Genomic DNA, 21,647 nt, shown 5'->3' on the forward strand with positions numbered 1-21,647 from the left:
CCATTTTTCTCTTTTTTTCCATCTCGCTCATTCTGCTGATCTCGTTGTTGTCCCAGGTGGTGACAGTCAAGAAAAACAGACTGGCTGAAGAGGGATCGAGGGGTTGATCAAACCCTTAAAGGGAGGGGGTGGGTGGGGGGGGGGGGGGTTGGGGGGGAATCCCCAATCCTGTAAGCTGTTTCCGACAAAAGACTTACACTGATTTAAGTGGAGGGACCAGGCCTCAGCTCCCAGGACCAACCTCCAGGATGTCCCGGAGGAGGTCTACAGGCGACCTAGTGCCCAGTGACGTCACTGACATCTTAGCCCGAGAGGCGAGAGCTCAACGTGGAAAGAGGAAGCCGGTAAGCTCCCTGGGGCAGGCCTTCAGCTGGTTAAAGGGGAGCCGGAGGAAGAAGAGCATCGGCAATGGACTGAACCGAACTGGCACTGGTGAGACGGATGCCAAACTGGGACTTCAGAATCAAGACCCTGCAAAAGGTCAGTGCACCGTGTTGTTGTACTATACAAGACAACAGAAGAATATTACGCCCTTACAAATATAAATGACTTCATATATCAAAAGGTTTGTACAACTGGAATGATCTTTGACCATCTGAGGGTCAAGTTGAGTGTGTGAAATGAGCCATCGTACATAGTTCACAATGCTCAGATTGAACCTGGACTAATGATATTTTATCATATGATGATCTTACATGAACATTGGACTCTTAGCTATTTGAGCTGGGGTATCTTATCATCACTCAGCTCATTGTTTTGTTTTTTATTGCACACAAAAAAGTCACAAGTGCTAAACTTATCCAGAAGCAGTCAGCAGACCGACAAAGATGGTGAGTATAGTGCAACATTTAGCAGCTAAAGACCCAGATAGTTGTTCCTTGTGTGATGGTGGAGACATAAGCAGAGCAAAAAGTAGAAATTGTCTGAAATGTTTGAGGTGGCTAATGTTGCCTCGTGTCTCTTGGAGTTTAAATGCACATGTTAGCTTATAGATTTGCCAACAACTTAATAATGTTTCCGTGCTGTGTTCCCGGCTTGTTGTGAAAAGAAAAGATTATCTATGCAAAGTCAGCTCAGAGAGCTCCTGTTTCTGTCTCTGATAAGTCCACACATGTTTTGTCCGGATATTTGGTCATCAGGCTAGTTGAGGATCAGACTTTTGAAAATCATGGTCGGCTTGTTTTTCTACTCTGCTGTCGGTCTTGTTTTGTCTGTCTGGGTCACATGACGTTCCGGAGAAATGTGTTGACTTTCGGATTAAGATGGAAAGTTAAGAGAGATTAAGGTATCGTCAGGACATCACTCTGAACATGTATAAACTGGAAATAGTGACATACACACACACACACACACACACACGTAGACTGACACAGGGGTCTAATCCCCTTTTTTCTGTTTACTGGTGTGTTTGCTTGGTCGGCAGCACGGAGATTACCCACAGTCCCCATTTCCTGTTTTTGTTCCACTTCCAAAGCCATCCCTTTCTCTTTTGTCACTGAATTTGTGTGCATGTATGTGTGTGTGTGTGTGTATGTGTGTGTGTGTGTGTGTGTGTGTGTGTGCGTGCGTGTGCGTGTGTGTTACTGTAGTAACTGTCCAACATCACTTGGAAATCCAGATTCACAGTCTTTTCAGACCTTTTTTTGGTCGGTTTCCTTTGTGGTTTTTGTGCTTGTTCCACCTAAATGGCACCTCCATAATCCCTTATTGTGCCTTACATTGTGGTTTCGGAAGATCTGTGGAGCTCTACGAACACTCGGTGGAAAACAAACAGTGACCCTATGTGAAACCAAAGATTAACCAGAAGTGCAGGGGCTAATAATTTCCCAGCAGAAGATGTGGTCAAAGGCTGATGGTGAGAATGTGTGGGAACCATGATTTGTTTTCTTCTATTTTAAGACAAAAGAGGACCACAGTCATGCATGTCACAGAACCTCCAGCTAGGCCCAGAGATGCAGCTTCAAAAGATAGATAGATGGATGTACTTTATTGATCACAAACTGTGAAATTCTGTCCAAATACCCTTGACATGGTGCAAGGATGTCTGGGTTTTTGTGCTCATTCACTGTTTCCCTTCCAGCATTAGCTATATTTTACCTTTATTTTGTGTCTAATATCTGGCAAGTGTAGTCTGGCTTCGCCAGGTAACACTTGCCTCTCGGTCCACTTTCGATTTCCAAGAGGCGTTACCCACGGACGCAGACGGATCATGAGACGTCTGTTGAGGGACGCGGAAAAGTAAACAGACCAGAGCAGAGAGGAGGTGATGGTGATTCCACAATGTCTGCGACAATGTCAGTGTTGTCATTTTTCTGGGAGAAATTTTAGGAACTTTTAGTAATCTTGGTTGTTTATCAAAGTTGCCTCTGTCTGAGTCGTGGTACAAACCTCGGCCATTATTAGATAATCGTTTGTGATTGGACCGTCAAGTTTTCTGCCGGGGCAAATCACTTCCCAATGGAGGGGATCCAGACATCTGGCAGAGCAAATTTAAATGAGCTCCCAGAATTTGCTCTGGGTCCAAGTCTGTGGCAGGTGCATTGGGCTAGTTTGGTTGTGATTGGCTATAGGCGGGTGCTAATGTAATTGTGGGTGCTATCAGTTAAAGGTGTTGGGAGAACACTGTAATGAGCAGGTGACCAGTCCAGGTTTTTTCCTGCCTCTGGCCCGAGAGCTTGTCCACTGCGCGCCCACCTACACCTGCAACCATGCACCGATTGGACGCTACTTGCTGTCAATCACGCTGTAGCCTCACTCTAATGCATATCTTCATCTTCTTTTTTACTCTAAATGAGACCTAAATTTACAAAATGAACATCACACTGTATTGTAGAAGACAATTTAACTCCTCAGCAAAATGTTAACATTAATATAACATTATAAATCAAGTGAGAAATAGAGTCATTTTCTCATAGATGTCTAAAGAAATGGACTTCTTTTTGAAACCAGAGGAGTCGCCCTCTTCTGGTCATTTGAGAGAATACGGGTTCTAGGCACTTCTGCATTGGCTTCACTTTCGGGACCCTGTGTCTACGTCTATTTTTACATACAGTCTAAGGAACAATTATCCCATATGACAAGAGTGACTTGTTCCTTACTTCACCGACAGCTGGTGCTGTCTTTATCACCTGTGTGCGTGAACAAATAAGATTGTCCCGTTTTCTTTGGCGTTTTTGTCTCCTATTCCCACCAGTAAGTAATGGGTGCATCGCGCCCTTATTTTCTTGTCACTGCTGCTGTTGATCCTTCCTTAAACCACCGGGTGACTTTACCAACCTGACAGGACAGATGACTTGTCTGTGTACAGACGCACATAAACACAAAGTGAAATGGATATTTTCTACATTTTCAAAGCAAAAAAATTCACTGTTTAGTTCAGTCATAATTAGCACCTTTCTGTTTCTTTACTTGCCCCCTCATGGTTTACGTACACGTTGCTCTTACTGTAATGTCTATGTTGGTGGGTTAACATTGTCTGTGTTGATCCTGCGTGACGGATCTGCTCCTCTGTGATCCGACATTCTGACAGCCAGCTTAATTTTTTACAGAGATTCTTCTCCTGTAAAAAAAAAAAAACACCCCTTAGTGTGCTGAATTCTTTGGAGCTGTATATTAGAGCGGTGTGTGTGTGTGAGTGTGTGTGTGTGTGTGTGAGTGTGGCAGCCTGGATGCCAGATTTGGCCTAGAGTTATGCGATGAAGAGGAGAGATTACAACGAATCACAAAGCCCCATTCAACCTTGAGCGGACTCTTAGGGAACAGTCTCTCAATGTTTTTTTAATTAGAGCAACTTCAGAGTGCACACACACACACACACACACACACACACACACACACACACCACACACACACACACACACACACACACACACACACACACAAACACATCTTTCTGTCTCTGTCTCAGGTTTTTGCAAGCCCTGCCTAAACATTCCCACATATTGCTGTTTTTGATTTTCTTCTCGGATTGCTTAACATCCTCTATTCAGCACTGCTGTGGGTATGTTGGTCTCCGCTGCTTCTTATTATGTAAAAGTTGCGTGTTGGAATGGTTGTGTGGGAACATCTGCAGTTGCTGCGTGTGAGGGTGGGTGATCGAGTGCTACCCTGTATCAGAGAGTATCTCTGTCTGTGGGTGTCAACGTCATATTGCTGGGCTTAGGGTGGCGCCAGCCCAGCACCGGCATTACATCATCCACGTGCGTGCACACACACACACACACACACACACACACACACACACACACACACACACACACACAAATGCGCACATAACCCCTGCAACTACCTGCTTTGTCCAGCACTGTGCATCTCTGGCCAGCTGTTTGCGCGGTGAGGTCATTTTGCACAATCCCTGGGATTCCACGTGTGTCCGTGTGTACAATCATTGTTGTTGTGTGTGTAGTCACTGAATCGGTGCGTGTGTTCGTCGAGAATACTTTTTTGTGAGCTTGTAATGAAATCCCATTCTTTGCTTGGTTTTCCCGAGCGGCATTGTTTGTGTGTGTGTGTGTGTGTGTGTGCACTACCACATCACAAAACACAGTCAGGGGTGTGTGTGAATTCACAAACTGTATGACAGATTACAGACCGAGCCAAGTAATTGAGCAGCAAACATCTCATTACACAGAGAACACTGTACACAGCCTTAGCTGTATTACAGGACACAACTAAGGGGTACTTCATTACAGAAGGCAGTGAGTGGAGGGCAAAGAAAGGCACGTCGCAGAGAGGGTGGAGTGTGAAAGTTTAATGCAGCCACACAATATCCCCTGTGAATATCTTTCACCACTCTCTCTCTCACACACACACACACACACACACACACACACACACTTTAGATGAGTGGGATCATTTTAACCTGGGTAAGCAGATACCTCCAAACCCTCATCCATCACCGCAGACCTTAGGGCCATGCCGGCCGTATACCGCGAGGCAACAATAGGGTCCGACTGTGATGTCTGAGTGAAACATTATTCGGCATGCAGAGATATGCCGCAGCCGAGTGGGAGAATAAAAATGGAGATGACACAAAAGGAATAGGCTCCACCGTTTATGTCTCTGTGTTAATCCCATTGAATTTTCACCATCATTAGAACACGACCCATAGACACAAACACACACATGGACTCAGGAAGACGCAGCTTCAGTGACTTGTGATCAAAATCCACACCCCCCCCCCCCCCCGTATTGTTTATGGAATAAGAGCTAATGGGTTGTTTTATAGGACATGGAGTTTGTCTGATGTGGCGCAGAAGCAGCTGGAAGACATCAGCGTGGGACTGAGGCAGTGGGAGTCTGTATACACAGGGATATACAACTGATTTACCCTCAGGACCGTGTGTGTGTGTGTGTGTGTGTGTGTGTGTCCTCCATTTGCGTAACATGCTGTAATAGATACACCTGTTGAAAACTGTTTACCTGATCCAGCTGTGTGTTCCCTTGTTCAGATTTTTTTTTGCCTCCTCTGTGAAGGGAAGAATAGACCAGACAATGACAAAGCAGCTGAGGAATTCCGTCAGTCTCGAGTTAAGTGACACTCAGAGACATACTGTATATGTTCTGATAACGTGAGCTTGGCAAAACAAATTGGGACGCGGCCAGAGGTGCCCAAATCTAATGTTTGGTCCTGCTCCGTGACGCAGTTAAACATTGTGATCAATCATCTGGATGACCTTTGACAAACTCTCAAATTCACATATTTACGGTATATTTAGCAGGCTGCAGAGACGCCAAGTGACATTCCACACCACTATTTGGCTTTGAAAACTAGCACCCGATGAAAAAGAAAGTATTAATGACACAAGTCATGATTCCTTCATTCAGTTACTCTCATTACACAGTGTTTTCTTGAATTGTGTCTCGACGGTGTTTTGCAGTAACACCTGTATCTAACTTTTTAGGACTACGTTACGATGATTGAATAAAATGGAATCTTTCACACTAACCTTCCAATCAGCTTGTAATGTAGCAAGAGCTTATGTAGCGTTTCTTGTACAAAGATACAAGTGAAAAGCACGTCTTACTTTAAACTGATTCAGAGAAACAGTCACCTGTTTGACTCAAAACACTCGAGTTTATTGTCAGACATTCAGCACCAACCACAGGACTGATTTTCTTTAACACTTTGTTCTCTTTTTATTAAACAAATACCATTCACCAGGAGGACGCACATTGACACTCAAAGTACTGTGAAGTTCATACTTTTGCCAATGTTCAGCAGAAAATATGCTGCGGTCAACAAGACTCTTGAAAACACACGTGAACCCAAACAGAAAAATACTCAATGCCTCTTTCTTGCCTATAGATGGCGCTTAATGCCATTTTTTACATCCGCGTCTGCCTTCTCTCACCAGCTGATGCTGCAGTGAGATGCCATTGACGGGGTGTGTTTCTTGAGCCCTTTGCGTCAGGGTCACTGTTTGTCCTGTAGGTTTCTTATCATGATAGCAGAGTCTCGCCACAAGATGGGAGTACCTGTGAATGTGAGGATTTCACTGCAAAGGCTTGTGCCAAGGCCAACGGATCAAGGTCATACAGGTCAATCTGTACCAACCAGCAGTATTTGATTTTGAATCTTTTTGAAACAGATGTCCTAATAAAGCCCTCTACTATCAGACATCCCTAGCCTCTGACACACACACACACACACACACACACACACACACACACACTAACACACACAGAAAAGTACACGGAGAAACATTTAGAAAAGGTAGATTCCATAATCCTGTTTTGCGGCCGTGGTAGTGGTCACCCTGACAACCACGTTCCGAGACGACTACTCCCTGACGATGGCATTCCGCCACACTAACGTCCTTTAATGTACACATGTGCACACACTGACACACACACACACACACACACACACACACACACACACACACAGAATAACTCTTTTCCCGCTCTCCTGTGAGTGGCCTGCCGCTCTCAAATCCGCGACAATGACACAGACTTTGATCACACTCTTATTCAAATGTATCTGGGGCATGTTTGGCTTGTTGCATTGCAGCTCGCAGTTGAAGGCAGCGCTCGACACACACACACACACACACACACACACACACACACACACACAGATACTCACACGCTAAGTGCACTCTCTTAGCTCTATGACAGATGAGATAGTGAGCTCACACTCTTCTAGCACAAATGTGCTGGGTGGGGTTCTGCTGCATGGGGCCGCATTCGGAGGCAACATCTCTCTGAGCGATTTATTGCAGATCATTTTACTCTTTGCAGCAGGGAGCTTGAGTGATATCGTCTTCTCACATCCTTCCTCTGTCTCGCACACAGATACCTTCGCGCACATACCGCCACTGCGAGCTTTTCACATTCGTACCCTGGATAGTCCAGGTAACCTCTCCTGCTCTTCAGACACTGAATCGATTCCTCTCCTCGAACAAAATGAAACCGAGGGATTATAAATTCTTCTCGCAGCAGCCCAGCAGCTCTCCCCGGCCTCACTGCCCTCCACGCCTTCAGTCAGTAAATCAGCTTTTTATTGGAGGCTGCCGTTCTCCACACACCAGAGGGGAACGGGAAGTAGGGGTGTCGGGGAAACGTGATAAGGACGACCACGAATAGGAGTGTGTGGTTTCATTTTCCTGCTCCCCACTATCACTCTCCCTTCCTGCTCCCATTTTGTGCCAATATGGACTCTCCGTTTCACATGACACGGGCAGCATGCTGCACGCTGCTGGTGTTCATATCATTTCCCTGTCTCTGACCTCCTTCTGGATGACTGCTGTATCGATCCACAAGCTCTGCGAAGTGGTGTCACCCACACTGAGCGATGGCAAAAGGTCATGATACCATTAGTGCGGGACGTACCCTGCCCAGTCATCATCGTATTCATCATGGCATGAGACATGAGTGAGATGGGCGGAGGCGGGTCGGAAACAGAACATGTCGAATAAGGAAGCAATCCAACATTAGCTGTGGATTGCTGCAATGTCCAATGTTCTCATACAGACGATACTCGGTTCCTCTTGTTTGCTCAATACGTCACATTATACTGTGTTCAGTCTCTGTGATATCTCCCCCCTGGAATCCCCAACCACCTCTGGTTCTGTAACCTTACCCTCTGGCTCAGCATCTGTATTTCCATTGAGCATAGCTGGAACATTTTCATCTCGGAAAAAAAAGAAGCTTTGATCTGTGCGACCAACAGGCATCTATCCTGCTCTTTTAGTTTTTTTTCTTTTTTCTGTAAGCACGCATTTGTGTGTGTGTGTGTGTGTGTGTGTGTGTGTGATGTGAGGAGTTTCAAAAGGTGCCAGACAGTGGAGCTGCACCTGTGAAGTCCAGCTGAATTATTGAGTGTCCCCCTCGCTGTTTTTTCGTTTCTTAGTTCCCACTCTCGCCTGTATCTCAGTGTTTATTTCTGCTCTTTGTTACTCATTCCTTCACATAAACCCCCCTGACTACACTGCTCTGTTCCTGTCAGCAGCTGCCAGTGTGTGTGTGTGTGTGTGTGTGTGTGTGTGTGTGTGTGTGTGTGTGTGTGTGAGAGTGAAAGAGAATAGAGGATCTGTGTGTTCTCCATCACCACATGGTGTTGACAGGATCTGTAAGCTGTACTTACAGTGGTTTGCAATAAAGACAAGTGATCACGGCTCGCCACAAGAAGAAAATGTGTGTGTGTGTGCGTGTGTGTGTGTTCTCTCATTAACCATTAGAGAACAATGTGTGAATCATGGGATGAGCGAAGCTTGTGTGTCTGATTCTTTTGTGATTTTTTCTGCCCGTCTCCAAAGACTGAAAACACTCAGCTGTGTGAAGGCTCAGCTTGAAAGCACCTACGGCATCATGGAGGGAGAGAGTGGGAGGGGCACTTGCACACACACACACACACACACACACACACACACACATTTACTCACGTACATGCATACACACACTTGGTTGTGAGCTTGTCAGTGCCGGATGCTGCCGTTGCTTCAGCAGCTGGATGTGCCTGATCCGTGTCAGCTCGGACAATAGGACCACTCGGATTTCCATTTTTGTCTTCTGGATCTGTGTTTGTGTGTGTGTGTGTGTGTGTGTGTGTGTGTGTGTGTGTGTGTGAAAGCATTACAGCTGGAGTTTATATTTGCTTCATAAGAATGGTGTTAGTGGGTCTTTAGCACACCTTCACTATACCAAAGTGTTGTATGTGTGTCAGTCGGACCGCATGAGGAGGAATGATTTGACCACCGGGATTCAGGAGCACATTATTGACACTGACTCAGGGCTGTGAGAAGGTCTTCAGAGAAGGAATACAGGTGTAATGTTGCAGGACGACAGGATGAGAGACCCCCTTTAGGGGCTTCGGGATTGCCCCAGAATGGGGAACAGCATCCAGAAGAAGAAGAAGAAGAGGGCAGAGGCAGAGAAAAACTCCTCTGCACCCCCGTCCCCGAATCCAGTCAGGGAAAAACCAAAAGGTCTCCGGCAGTTTGGACGTCCAGACAAAGTGAAGCCAGGTAAGAGGAGGGGATTCATCGATCTCGTCCCAAATGTTCATTTATTCTTGTGTGTAAAATCCGACTTGTTTTGAACACGAGGTGCTTGAGCTCCTTAGTAGCTCTGGTGGTCATGTGGACTACAACAGTTCCTACAGTCAGCCTGTTAGATGCAGAGGGACAATATTCCCATGCTGACTTCACCTTAGTCAGCTTCAAGGGTTCCTGCTTATTGCACAACTGTGCAGAAGAGTGTGTGTGTGTGTGTGTGTGTGTGTGTGTGTGTGTGTGTGTGTGTGATCATGTGCTGAGGAGCGGGTCTTATTTAATGTTTCTCAGTTGTTATTGCCAGACCACGGTACCTGCAGGGGAAAAACAGAGCTTGGCTTCTTGTCTCTGCTGTCAGTCCCTGTGTCAGCCACCTGAATAACAGGTTCGACACGAGCTCACGGTGACACCGACAGATTGTCAGAGAATGCTCTGCTACCGAGATTTTTTCTTTCACAAGGCGACGTGGCAGTTGATCTTTTCTTTTCCTGTGCTGTTGCTTTCTGTTTCTTCCTCTTTCTGCCCATGCCCAAGGCATTTTGAATTCTACTTTTTGTTGCTGAGTATCTCAGATCATTTGCGGCAATATATTTTAATTTTAAAATATTCTACATCCACTTTTTTTGTGCACTTCTAATTTTTTCACCTTTTTTAAAAAAAATTCAACTGCATGCAAAAACCATTTTTTTTTACTGTTGCTTTGGCAAAAACTGGCACTTGAGTTACATTTCTGGAGCACCAGTGTTGTTGTTTTGTGGGAGAAATGTGTAAACTGTTAGTCAAATGCTCGTTCATCAGCGGCAGCCATCGTGGTTGTCTACGAAAGTCCCTTCTCTCCGTGTCGCAGTATGAACCTCGCCAATTATCAGTCACCTCTTGTGATCGGACCGCCAAGGTTTTCTGCCGGAGGAACTCACTTCCTGATGGAGGAGATCCCGAACGGATTATGGCAGAGCAAATTTAAAGGAGCTCCCAGAATTCGTCTGGGTCCCAGGCTACAAAATCTATTGGTCGCAAATCCTGGAAAATAACATGTGGAAATCCAGGAAGCTGAGTTATTATGCCGGTGTAGTGTAGTGGTAATCATGTTCGCCCCATATGTGGAAGGTCCCCTGTTCAGAACCTGGGTGGGAACTATATATTGTCCAGGTGGCAACCCACCGTGACGTCATTTAGAACCCAATGCTTCTCGGAAACGAAGTGTTAGTAGTGTTGTTGTTGCCCCTGCGACACTGGCCGGAAACACTGACCTTTTCCACTAAGTTTATACCTGTCATAGCTCAAAAAAGCCACAACTATTTAGAACTACTGCAGTTATAAGTTATTACTACGCCAGTTATGAGTTTTTACTGCGGCAGTTATGAGTTTTTACTGCAGCAGTTATGAATTGGTTTCTAGAAAACTGAAGAATTCCCTCTTCATGGAGCATTGGAGGAATGCCTGCAGACAAAACATCAGGGCTGAAAGATTGTGTAAAACTCTTTTCTTTGTTTAATAGGGGAAAAGATAATAATTCTCCATCAGTCAAAGATCAGTCAAAGATCAATCAACGATAATGGAATAAAAGGCAGAAATCTTTGGATCATATTGAAGACAGAAATAAGAGTTTTGAGTTTCGTTGTCGAATATTTTTTTTAATATATACATATATATTTAACATTATAGGAACATTTATCCAAAAATATATGGTCCCTTTCAAGGAATTTATTTGTGACAATATTATGTTATGTAAAAAATTATTAACGTGACTATATTTGGTATTCTGACATTTTTTGGAAAAATAACTATCCATTTAATCATGACTTATTATTCATTGGTTTAATCAATAATTGAGATCACATATTGCCACGGTCTGTCTACAGAATAGAATAACATTTCGCATAATCTATGGGCCTCGTGTTTCCGTCAGAAACTTTCCATTTTCCAAGTATGAACCCAACGCGACGTCGCCCGTTGGTTTGTGAACTGCTGTTCTGAATCGGAATAGATCGGCCAGCAGCGGAGAAAAGTTAAGGAATACAGGTGGAGTTGAAGCAGTCACAGCGCCAAAATGATCTGTGGTCAGGAGGCGCATTACATCCGCAGTGATTTAGCACTTTGAATGGAATGTTGCTCCAGACATTTGAGCGAACCCCTCTCTAGTTAAAAGAAAGAAAAAGTTTTTAGCTAAACGGCCCTAAACCGTTTCATATTCATTCTCTATGGTAGTGCAAAACCACTACAGATGTAATGTCCTTCCCGGCCACTGACCATGTTGGCGCTGTAACTCCGTCAACTTTTCATTCAACTTCAGTGAATGAAGAATAGAATAGTATAGAATAGAATAGAATAGAATAGAATAGAATAGAATAGAATAGTATAGAATAGAATAGAATAGAATAGTATAGTATAGTATAGAATAGAATAGAATAGTATAGACAGTGCCGTTTCTCAACCTCCCTGGGGCCATAAGCAAAATTCTGCTAGGGGGCCTCCTACCTGACTCGAGAGCCATGTAAACCATTTGCCATTGCCACACACTTACACCTGACACCCCGGTGCTCCCAAGACACTCCTCCTCCCTTGAAAACAGTTTGCTCCATCTGTCAGACTAAGACTAAATAGATCCACGGAACAGAATGAGGTAGAAACAAACTTTGTTGTAGAAACAAATTTTATATATTTAATATAAACTATTGCGAATGCCTTTCCAATGACGTCCTACCACTGGTTTAGCGTCCTCTTCGATTAAACCTTCATCATTATTATAGTGTTTATATTGTTGATAATAGTGTTGTATTGCAGCCTGTGTTGTGTGTGTGTGTGTGTGTGTGTGTGTGTGTGTGTGTGTATAACGATCGTAGAGTTCTGTGGTAGCAGAAACTCACAAGCCGACATGGCTAGGCCCTAACCCTAAACATTTCCGTGGTAACGGTGAGCTCCACCAATCAGAGACGTCGATGTTACACCTTAGGATTGTGGGTAGTGTAATACTTCTCAATGACGTCGAGTCGCGATAGAAGCCAGAATGTTGATGATATGGTGTTATGTTTTATCAGCAGTCAGTAAAAAAAGACTGGGCAGTTAAATGAGCTCTCTCATCACAACCTCAGGATGGCGTTTGTGTGTGTCGGGGTGTGTGTGTGTGTGTTTATGAAGTGTATGATAATGTATGTGTGAGCATACAAACACATCTTGACCTGATTTTCTCTCAGGGTGGTCGAGGGCTGTGTGTGTGTGTGTGTGTGTGTGTGTGTGTGTGTGTGTGTGTGTGTTGCCGCCGTCTTCTGTTCCCCTGCATTCACCGACTCATTCATGGGGAGTTTGTTCAGAAACCTGGGGTGTGAATGCATTCCTACATTCCAGCTGATTTCCTCACGCATGGGCGCCCATGGGTGCTTCCTTTTACACAACATCGCAAAAAATAAAGCCCGATCGAGACGGGGTCGAGTGCGTTGTGTTGTGCACCTTCTGTACGGTATACCAGTTCAGATCGCTGCCGTGTTAATGTAAGCCGACTTCAGGCCGGCTTTATTCATATACTAGTAAATCATAGCTATTGGCAACAGCCACAAAGTACAGTACAGTGCCTCTGTGCTGCTGCAAGCGCAGCTTCTGGTCGTAGCAGGATAATGAAACATGCAGGAGATGAACTCTGTGAACAGGTTGTCACTATATGCCTCCTGAAATACTGTCCCGAGCAAGCCTGATCCCCCGCCTTGTGTCCTTCACAACACATAGCAACGCCTCCCGACTGCACCGCTTTGTCTGTGTTTTTAGTCAAGGTCATCCATGGGAATGTTTTGTTCTTCGTCTCATCGCGACCCAGTGGCTTCTGCTTGGTCACTTGACCACCTCATTTTACAGGACGATGTTAGTGTCTAACTCTGATATGTAATGTTGACTGTCGAAATAGCTGCTGAGTTGACTAACACATTAATCCAGTGATAGCTCCAGCTGTAGAGTAGCTGCTCTCTGAATTGCCCCACGAGGTCTGAAGTACAGAATTGCATCGGGGTAGATATTCCTCATGGCGACTACAAATGTGACAAAAGTTTCTTTTGACCTGACACAGTTGCATTCTTGTGTAAACTGTTGACACGCATGAGTCGACTAATGTTGGACGCATTTCACGTAAAACTGTGAAATGACACAAAATGCCGAGTAGTCGAGATGCTGCCAGCTGAGCTCGGACTTCACAAAGCTGCCTATTCACCTACTGGTCTGTTGGTGTGAGCGCCAAGGGGCTGCAGTGGACGAGATGAGCATGAACTCATTTTACTGCATCCACAGGTGGTCAGTGACGCAGAGGGAGCTAACCAAACACACTCACTCACACACACACACACACACACACACACACACACACACACACACACTAACTCACACACACGCTCCTCATCCTTTCATTCCGATGCTCTTTTGAAGTTTTATGAAACCACACGATGCAGCTGATGGGTGTCCAGATGTTTCATATTTCCGTCTTATGGCTTTCCACTCTGCAGGATGAGCCTCAACTTTCATCTCTGCACCGGTCTGACCCAGTGTGTCTCTGCATCACAATAAGATGTCAGGAATGATCCGGCTAATAAACCAGTATTTCTATAAGCCAGAAATATTGCTGCACATATTGTTGAAATCTCATCCTTTCTCTGGCTTTTCCCTTCATCTCATTCCCCCGCACTCCACTCTCCCCACCTTTATCTCTTTGACCTTGGATCGTCGGCGTCTCATTTATCTTCCAGCATTCCAATGGGGAGATATTTGCATTTGAAGTCTGAAAAAAAAATTGAGGCTTTGGCGGCAGTGAAGGATCTAGAGGTGAAAGAAAAGTGAAAACTGATGACTGAATTAGGGAGGGATGATGAAAAGAAGGCTTTATTTAAGAGGATATAATAGAGGGGCATGTTGCATGTTATAAGGCTGTGTATAATTCAAGAACAAGGCTGCTGGCGGATTTTCCCCTCTATTTTCATTACGACTGTCTTGTGCAGGGTGTGATATTCCATATTCCATTATCCTGCCGCTGGGTATGGCTCGCCTAAGCCTTTTGATATCTGTAAGCGGGGCTAAGACGCTCTCCCCTTTGAAGATCCCATTCCGTGTGTGCCGCTGTCAGAGTCGCAGACTCGCCGCAGAAAGCTCAGGCAACACGCAGCTGGATAAAGGGGGGATGGATTTTCGTCTCCGCCATCAATCCCTCCTACGCCCCGCTTCCATCCCTGATCTTATGTACGCTATGTTGCTGTTTCTCTCTGCAATACACACCTCGGGCAGTGTACGTGTACTGTATATAATCTCCATGTTTTCATTTTTCAGTTTCACCACAAGAGGCACAGCAATGGGAAGAGTAACGGAGTGTTTCCCTTTCTTCTCCGTCTACCACTTTCTAATTTCCACGTTGTCCAGGCTGGAGGCTAAGTGCAAAGCCCTGGGTCTGTTTGAAGCCCTCGTCAATCCGTCACGCCTCTCCTCCTCCCTGTGACATCAGGCTCCTGAAGACCTCAGGGGCGGCGCAGAACTGCCGGTTTTAATTGTCGTCGTCAATTTTTCCCGTGTAACATCATGCTCTGGCCTGTTGTGAAAGCGGTCGCGGCAGTGTCGTCTGGAGATTAAGGGAGACCGTTACCTCCTTCCTCTGCCCTGTCCTCTCATGCCCTTTAGCAGTGGGAACTTTTGTTTTCTTCCCTTCAAACGAAGGGGCGTCTTTGACAGCATGCAATTTTGGTCAGTCTGCATCCTCTCGTTCTAAATGTAGCATCGGGGAAATTTAGTCATCAGATGGCATCTCGAAAAACAGCATCTTTCCTTCTAAATGATTCACGGCCCGTTGGCAAGTCGCATGCACGTACATAGAAAGTTTATTATTTGAACGTTTGCAATTTCAGGAGCTGACCCAAATTGACCTTAAGCTGCCACTAGGAAGTTTTGCAGCAGTGTTAAGCTCATCATACTTTTGTTTTTAGAAATGGTGCAGTTACTACCTGAGGCAGTATGTCGTTGAATAACTTATTACTTTCATTTTCCCTTATGGTCAACAGTTTTAATGAAAACAATGGATCAAATGAATGTCGTTCTCCTCGGCTGTATTTCGCCAGAGACCGTGAGCGTCTCTCAGCTCATTGCTTTGCTTCACCCACTTAGTAGTTTCCAGCAGCGAGACCAGAACAGAGTGAAAGTCGCATTGTGTCTGTTGAATGGGTGAAAAGTCAATTATTTGTTTGCACATTAGCCACCTGGTCACTATTAGCCGCTGGTTATATTTCATATGTATCGTGTCACTGGACTTTGAGTTTGACCAACTTTTATTTCAAGCGACATTTCATCACATGACACTGAACACGAGCATGTGCATTGTGAGCCGTGCTGCTGCTCAAATCTCCTGGAGCCTCAGTGAATCTCCGAGTGATCTCTCTTGGTTTGCTCCGTAATGGGGCCCGGCCCGGTGGCTTCCTGCATCGCTGGCAAAATTGAATTAAAGCATCAGAACATACCAATGAACAGGACATACAGAGAGAGAGAGAGAGAGACCTGCATGTGACCTTGCTATTCACAGGTGATTATTTCAATTGTCGTCACGGGGTCGGATTTGAAGTTTCTGTCAGTTCTATCACTTTTGAAATGAGAACCAACCCAACGCTCATTGCTCACGTCAAGGCTTCGTTTTCACAGCATCGCCGTGTCCAATCTGTAATTTGAAGCTCGTGACAGTCTTAGCTAAGCATGTCCCGCCCTGCTCATGGACAAGAAAGTGATATCAAACCTAAGATTAAGCTTCCCTGAAATTAAGTTAAAGGGGCTTTTGCTCTTCTTCTAGCACTGATGAAAATAGATTGGGTTTAATCGTCTGCTGTGACCTTTTTTTCTGGTGTTTTCTGTCACAGATTAGAAAGTCAGGACTGAAAGTGAAACTGGAGGAATCTTGTTCACCAAAATTGTCTTGTACCACATCCAAATTCTTGCTATAATGATTCAAATTAAAGCTGTTCAGTTATTCCTCTAAAAACAAGCACTCGCGTGGACTTGAAAAGGCCTCAGAATCCCCATTTTGTTCCACTACAGGAAAAAAAAAAATCTTCACTTCCACGTCGACTTTCTCAACACTAGACTTTTTTTCAGGTGTAATAGCAGCAGCCTTTGTCTCAGCATGAGGTGTGTTTCAGAAATAGCAGATATAAGCCATGGCCAGAGAAGAACTGTGGAATCAAAGTAAGGCTCAATAAGATTGTGAGAAACAATTTCAAACAATGTCGCCCTTTGTAAACCAGTGGGGTGGGGGAAAAAAATCAGCAAATTGTACATTGTGTATACAGGATTCGTAGCTGAGGAGGCATATCAACTTGTACATGTTCAGAAATACATCAGAAAGGACAAACAATGCACACTGCTTTCAGACAACAGGGCCCAAACTAGGGATGAGACGATGCCACTTTTTGGTGTCCAATCCTGCAACCTTGAGTATCTGACGATACCGATCCGATAAATAATCTGATACAATCTTTTCCCCAATCGTAAAGTAAAATATTAATAATGCACAGTTCAGGATCATGAAGGATGGGTCGTGAACGAAAAAATGAGATCGCGGGTACAAGCGGCCGAAGTGGGTTTCCTTAGAAAGGTGGCTGGTGTCTCCCTTAGAGATCGGGTGAGAAGCTCAGTCATCCGTGAGGAGCTCGGAGTAGAGCCGCTGCTCCTTTGCGTAGAAAGGAGCCAGTTGAGGTGGTTCGGGCATCTGGTAAGGATGCCCCCTGGGCGCCTCCCCTCGGAGGTGTTCCAGGCACGTCCAGCTGGGAAGAGACCTCGGGGTAGACCCAGGACTAGGTGGAGACATTATATCTCCACACTGGCCTGGGAACCCCTCGGGATCCCCCAGTCAGAGCTAGAAAGGGAAGATGGGGCCCCCTACTGAAGCTGCTGCCCCCGCGACCCGACCCCGGATAAGAGGTTGAAGATGAGATGAGATGAAATGAGTTCAGGATGCACTTATCTTAACCAAGCCATCTAAAGCCTCAAACTCAACTGTGAGACAAATAATCAACTCCCCTAAAGGAAGACACACATAGCCTGCAACATGACTGAGTTATTGAATACTGCTGTTTCATTTCTCACAGAACTTTTGACAAAACATTTTTGGGTCAGCACCGTTCAAACAAGCAAAAAACAAATTGAACTGTAAACTGTTAAGTAAATAATAAAAAATTAGCATAAAAATAAAATGCTGGAATGTCATTCAAGGCTTAGTAGATAGGCATTTATTTGATATGTTGACTGTAATGTATCGTTTACTTTTTTTTCCTTCCGATATCCGATCCAGTCATTTTGGCCAATATTGCCCCAATACCGATATGGAATATTGGATCGGGCCATCCCTAGCCCAAACCCTTCAACTTTGCAAGTGTGTGTGTTAACCTTCAGTGTCACACAGTGTGGAAACTTTGAGTTTCACACAGTGTTCAGTGTTCTAAAATGCACTTCTATTTCCTCAAAGGTCGTGTGCAGCCTCTTGTTTTGACTCTCAAATCTTTCACTACTCAAGAAACAGTGTAGTGTATCTATGTGTGTGTGTGTGTGTGTGTGTGTGTGTGTGTGTGTGTGTGTGTGTACATATAACTAATTGAACCTGACTCTGGGCCCGTAGAGAATCTCCTTTATAAAATACAACACTCACTCTGAAACGACTTTTGTTGCTTTTGAGATTAACGCATTTTGAACAGAGCAAATAAATCTATAAACACAATGAGTCATTGTAAATGCTTGCTCTTTGCCAGCCAAACAGCGGCTGTCATTAACCTCAACCAGTTGACATCTTAAAGGAGACACTGGACTCATTTAAGCAGAGAGGTTTCTCTGAGGAGCTGTGTGTCTGTGCCAAGCAGACGGCGTCATGCCACTGCCAGACTCGGCCTCTGTTCGTACTCCAAAGTTCGGCAGCGGGTTTTCTCAAGCACGCTGTCGTCTTGTCATGCTTTCGACCTGTTTACGGAGAGGGAGGCCTATAGGGTCTTAGTTGGCTGGCCGCACATAATGGGATTCTGCTGAGGAAGAGTGGCGAGGAAGAGTGCAACGCTAATGGTGGAGGCACACAACTGGCAGAATGAATTGTTGTTTACTGTGGGCACGACAGACACATGCAACACACATTCACTTTAACTCACTTACGCACATTGTAGCACTCATATTACCAAAACCACAAATACTTTCACTGTGTGTGTGTGTGTGTGTGTGTGTGTGTGTGTGTGTGTGTTGAAAACAGACCACTTCTGTTCAAGCCTAATGTGTCTGACGTGGTTTCAGTGACACAGTCTAATGAACTGAAAGTTGTGAGTCTCTGCTCTCAGGACGTCGGCAGATGTTTTGTTTTTTTACCTGAACTCTGCTTCTCTCTTCTCATCTCATCATTTGATGACTATGAAAAAAACCCGTCAACATTTCCCCGGTTACCCTGAATCCATTGTTCAATATTTTCTATTGTCAAAAAGCCTATATATCCATTTCCCCTGTGTCACGGTAGTTAGTGGCTGAATCATACGCGGTTAATCCATTATTTAGTCTACGTATACAGAGGAGAAAGGGACGATTGTCTCACAGAAAAGTTAACATCTGGAAATCTTTACAATCTCCAGAGAGGCTGATGCGAAAGGATGTAAATGACATTTTGCTGACGAGGAAAGTCACAGAGAGGCGCACGTTCTTATTCCCTAATGAGGCCAGACCAGACTGTGACCTTTTGATTTTGTATTGTTGTAAATAAGAAAAAGGTCAAGGGGGTTGGGAGTATTTACAGCTGCTTAACGTGAGATAAACTCTTCTTTCTACTTGTCTTCATCTCAGTGTCACTGTGTTAATTCAGGCCTCACGGATCATCCTCAGTAACAGTGGAGAGATCTACTATTGATATTGTCGTCTGACATCCAGCGGATTGAAGACTTGTGCCATTCCAAGACAAGTCAGTTCTTTGAACGATGGCCAAGCATGACATGGATGACATGTTTGTTTTCTGAATGTTATCTATTTGTGTCTTAAAATGTCAAACCTTTTTTTAAAGCAACAACCTGCCACTGAGATCATTTGATTCCCCAAAACATATTGAGCTGAAACTGCTTTAAAGCCCCAGCATATAGTTTTTTTTACTAGTCTGGCGACATCTGCTGGTAAAGTTGAAAACCGCAACCAACTGTGCATCCGACAGGGGACACTTTATGGTGGCGCACCGCTAATTCCTTCTCCGGTTTCCAAATTCAACGCAAATGTGCGTATTCAGGAACGTTTTCTCCAACCGTATTTAATGCTGCATTCCATTATACCTCGGAACCGCTCGGAACTTGGACCCCGGAAGTCAGGGTGGTGATTTTTTTCCAACCTCCTGAGTCGAATGCAGCACAACACGACGTAGCAAACATTGCTACTTGCACGGAGGTCGGTCCCCCTAATGTTACTATATTTAACTTGTTTAGAGTTGACGAAAAAACACTGGTTCTTTGTTGCAGGTGATTATATGAACATACAATTATATATTCAATTTCTGTGAATACATTCAGCTAAATATTACACACTGAAGCTTTAAAGAAATAGTTCTCATATTTCTTTGCCAGATATGAAACTACAACCAGGAGATGGTTTACGTTGCTTAGCATAAAGACATGAAGCGAGGGATGACACAACCCCCTGTGAAACAACACTTGCACTTTTATTTTTGTGCAAATTAAGTTTGTTCTTTTTGGACAGAGTCCTGCTGCTGAAAGTGAAAGAAATTATTTACCAAAATTGTAAATGATGTCGCTACCTGATATCAGGCCACGCTGTGATTCTATTGCAAAACTTAAATATAAATGCTGGGTATATGAAGAACCTTTTTAGAATTTTTTTGGGGGGGTAAAGTGTCCAAGAGTGCCCTCCGACCTCACTGGAAAGGGATGTGAGGTCGGACAAAGGAATCAGACTGGAGGGCACCGGGCCTGTCCTGTCCTGCTCAGGTGATGAGTCTGTGCAGAAGCTGTGGGTCTCTCATTAACTCGTCAATCATGCTAAATGAGACCGTTCACTATTAAGGGAGACGGGGGCCTCCCTCATATAACCTGCAGCACCTGCTATTTCCAGCAGTTGCCTGCGGATATTATGGACCTAACATCTGCCTGTGGCACGAAAAAACACCTTTACAAACAATTTTGTGTTATATCGAGTCATTCATTGTGTTTGTTCAACCGCCAATGGGATCGTCTCTGTGACTCTGCATCGGAAACACACACTAAATGAGTTTAGACAGTTTCCTTTTTATTTTATTCAGTATGCTTTCCACTCCGTCTGCCGGCTCTCTGGGTGGTTTTGTCTGGAGGCCTTTGTATCTCTCCATAACCCGTAATTTTGACCCACTGTCACCCAGGGGACTCGTATGCTCACTCCCTCACACCAGCTGGCGACAATCAATCTTATTATCTGGTTTGAAGTCTGTGTATGAATGTGTTGGATCGAGTGGGTCGACTGTTCGCGGTGAGGCGTCCAACATATCTGTGTGAGCGTTTACAGAGCCTGCAGTTTGACTCTCAAAAAGCTTTACGGCCTGCTCCAGGTCGCGGCCAAGAACTGCAGCAAACGCTGGATTGACCTCTGATGAAGAAAAGAGATGCCGGGGTAATGTTAGGTTAGGAAGACATACTGTACAACATGAGCCGCCAGGGAACCAGGCCTGCTGATATACAGTAGTTTAGATTATGCCGAATGCCACCTTTGAATCTGTATCAGGAGCTGTCGTCTGATGTCCCATTTCACTTTCAGATTTATGTTTATTCAACCTACCAGCCGAGCAGTCATTTGCACAAGAGCACCACAGACACACAGACACTGCTTGTTTTCTCATTTCCTCATCTCTCCACCATCTCGGGGGTTCTGTGCTACGACTTTTGCATTCTGTATGTTTGGTTTCCGCGCATACAACCATTGGCTCTCGTCAGATAAATACAGTGAGTAATGTGTCTGAGCTCTTTCGGTCTGAGCAGACCACCGGATCAGACCGAGGGATATTTATCAGAACAGGATACAAGCCGCACGTAATAGGCATATGTGCACGGAGGATGGAGGTTCACCTGCATCGCTCTCTCGCACCTAGTTAATACTACACCAGCCAACGTAGGCAAGCTCGTAAGTCAAGTCCACCACAACAGGCACAGAATACAAATC

General features: G+C 44.8%; 1 protein-coding gene across 3 annotated transcripts in view; it reads left to right on the forward strand.

Annotated features, from left to right (window-relative positions):
• Nucleotides 1-159: 159 nt before the first annotated feature.
• Nucleotides 160-21,647, forward strand: part of kiaa1522 (KIAA1522 ortholog) — a 37,237-nt gene continuing 15,749 nt past the window's right edge. For 2 of the 3 annotated variants that reach the window (XM_035633164.2, XM_047331842.1), the window contains exon 1: nucleotides 160-480. In XM_035633164.2, coding sequence (XP_035489057.2) covers nucleotides 249-480 — 232 coding nt within the window. In that variant the 5' untranslated portion in view covers nucleotides 160-248. Of the gene's footprint in view, nucleotides 481-8,881; nucleotides 9,468-21,647 lie in introns of those variants that run through there. The other variant, XM_047331843.1, reaches the window with a different exon arrangement.

The sequence above is a fragment of the Scophthalmus maximus genome, chromosome 5, assembly GCF_022379125.1.
Source record: "Scophthalmus maximus strain ysfricsl-2021 chromosome 5, ASM2237912v1, whole genome shotgun sequence".
In the NCBI taxonomy this organism is placed as follows: Eukaryota; Metazoa; Chordata; class Actinopteri; order Pleuronectiformes; family Scophthalmidae; genus Scophthalmus; species Scophthalmus maximus.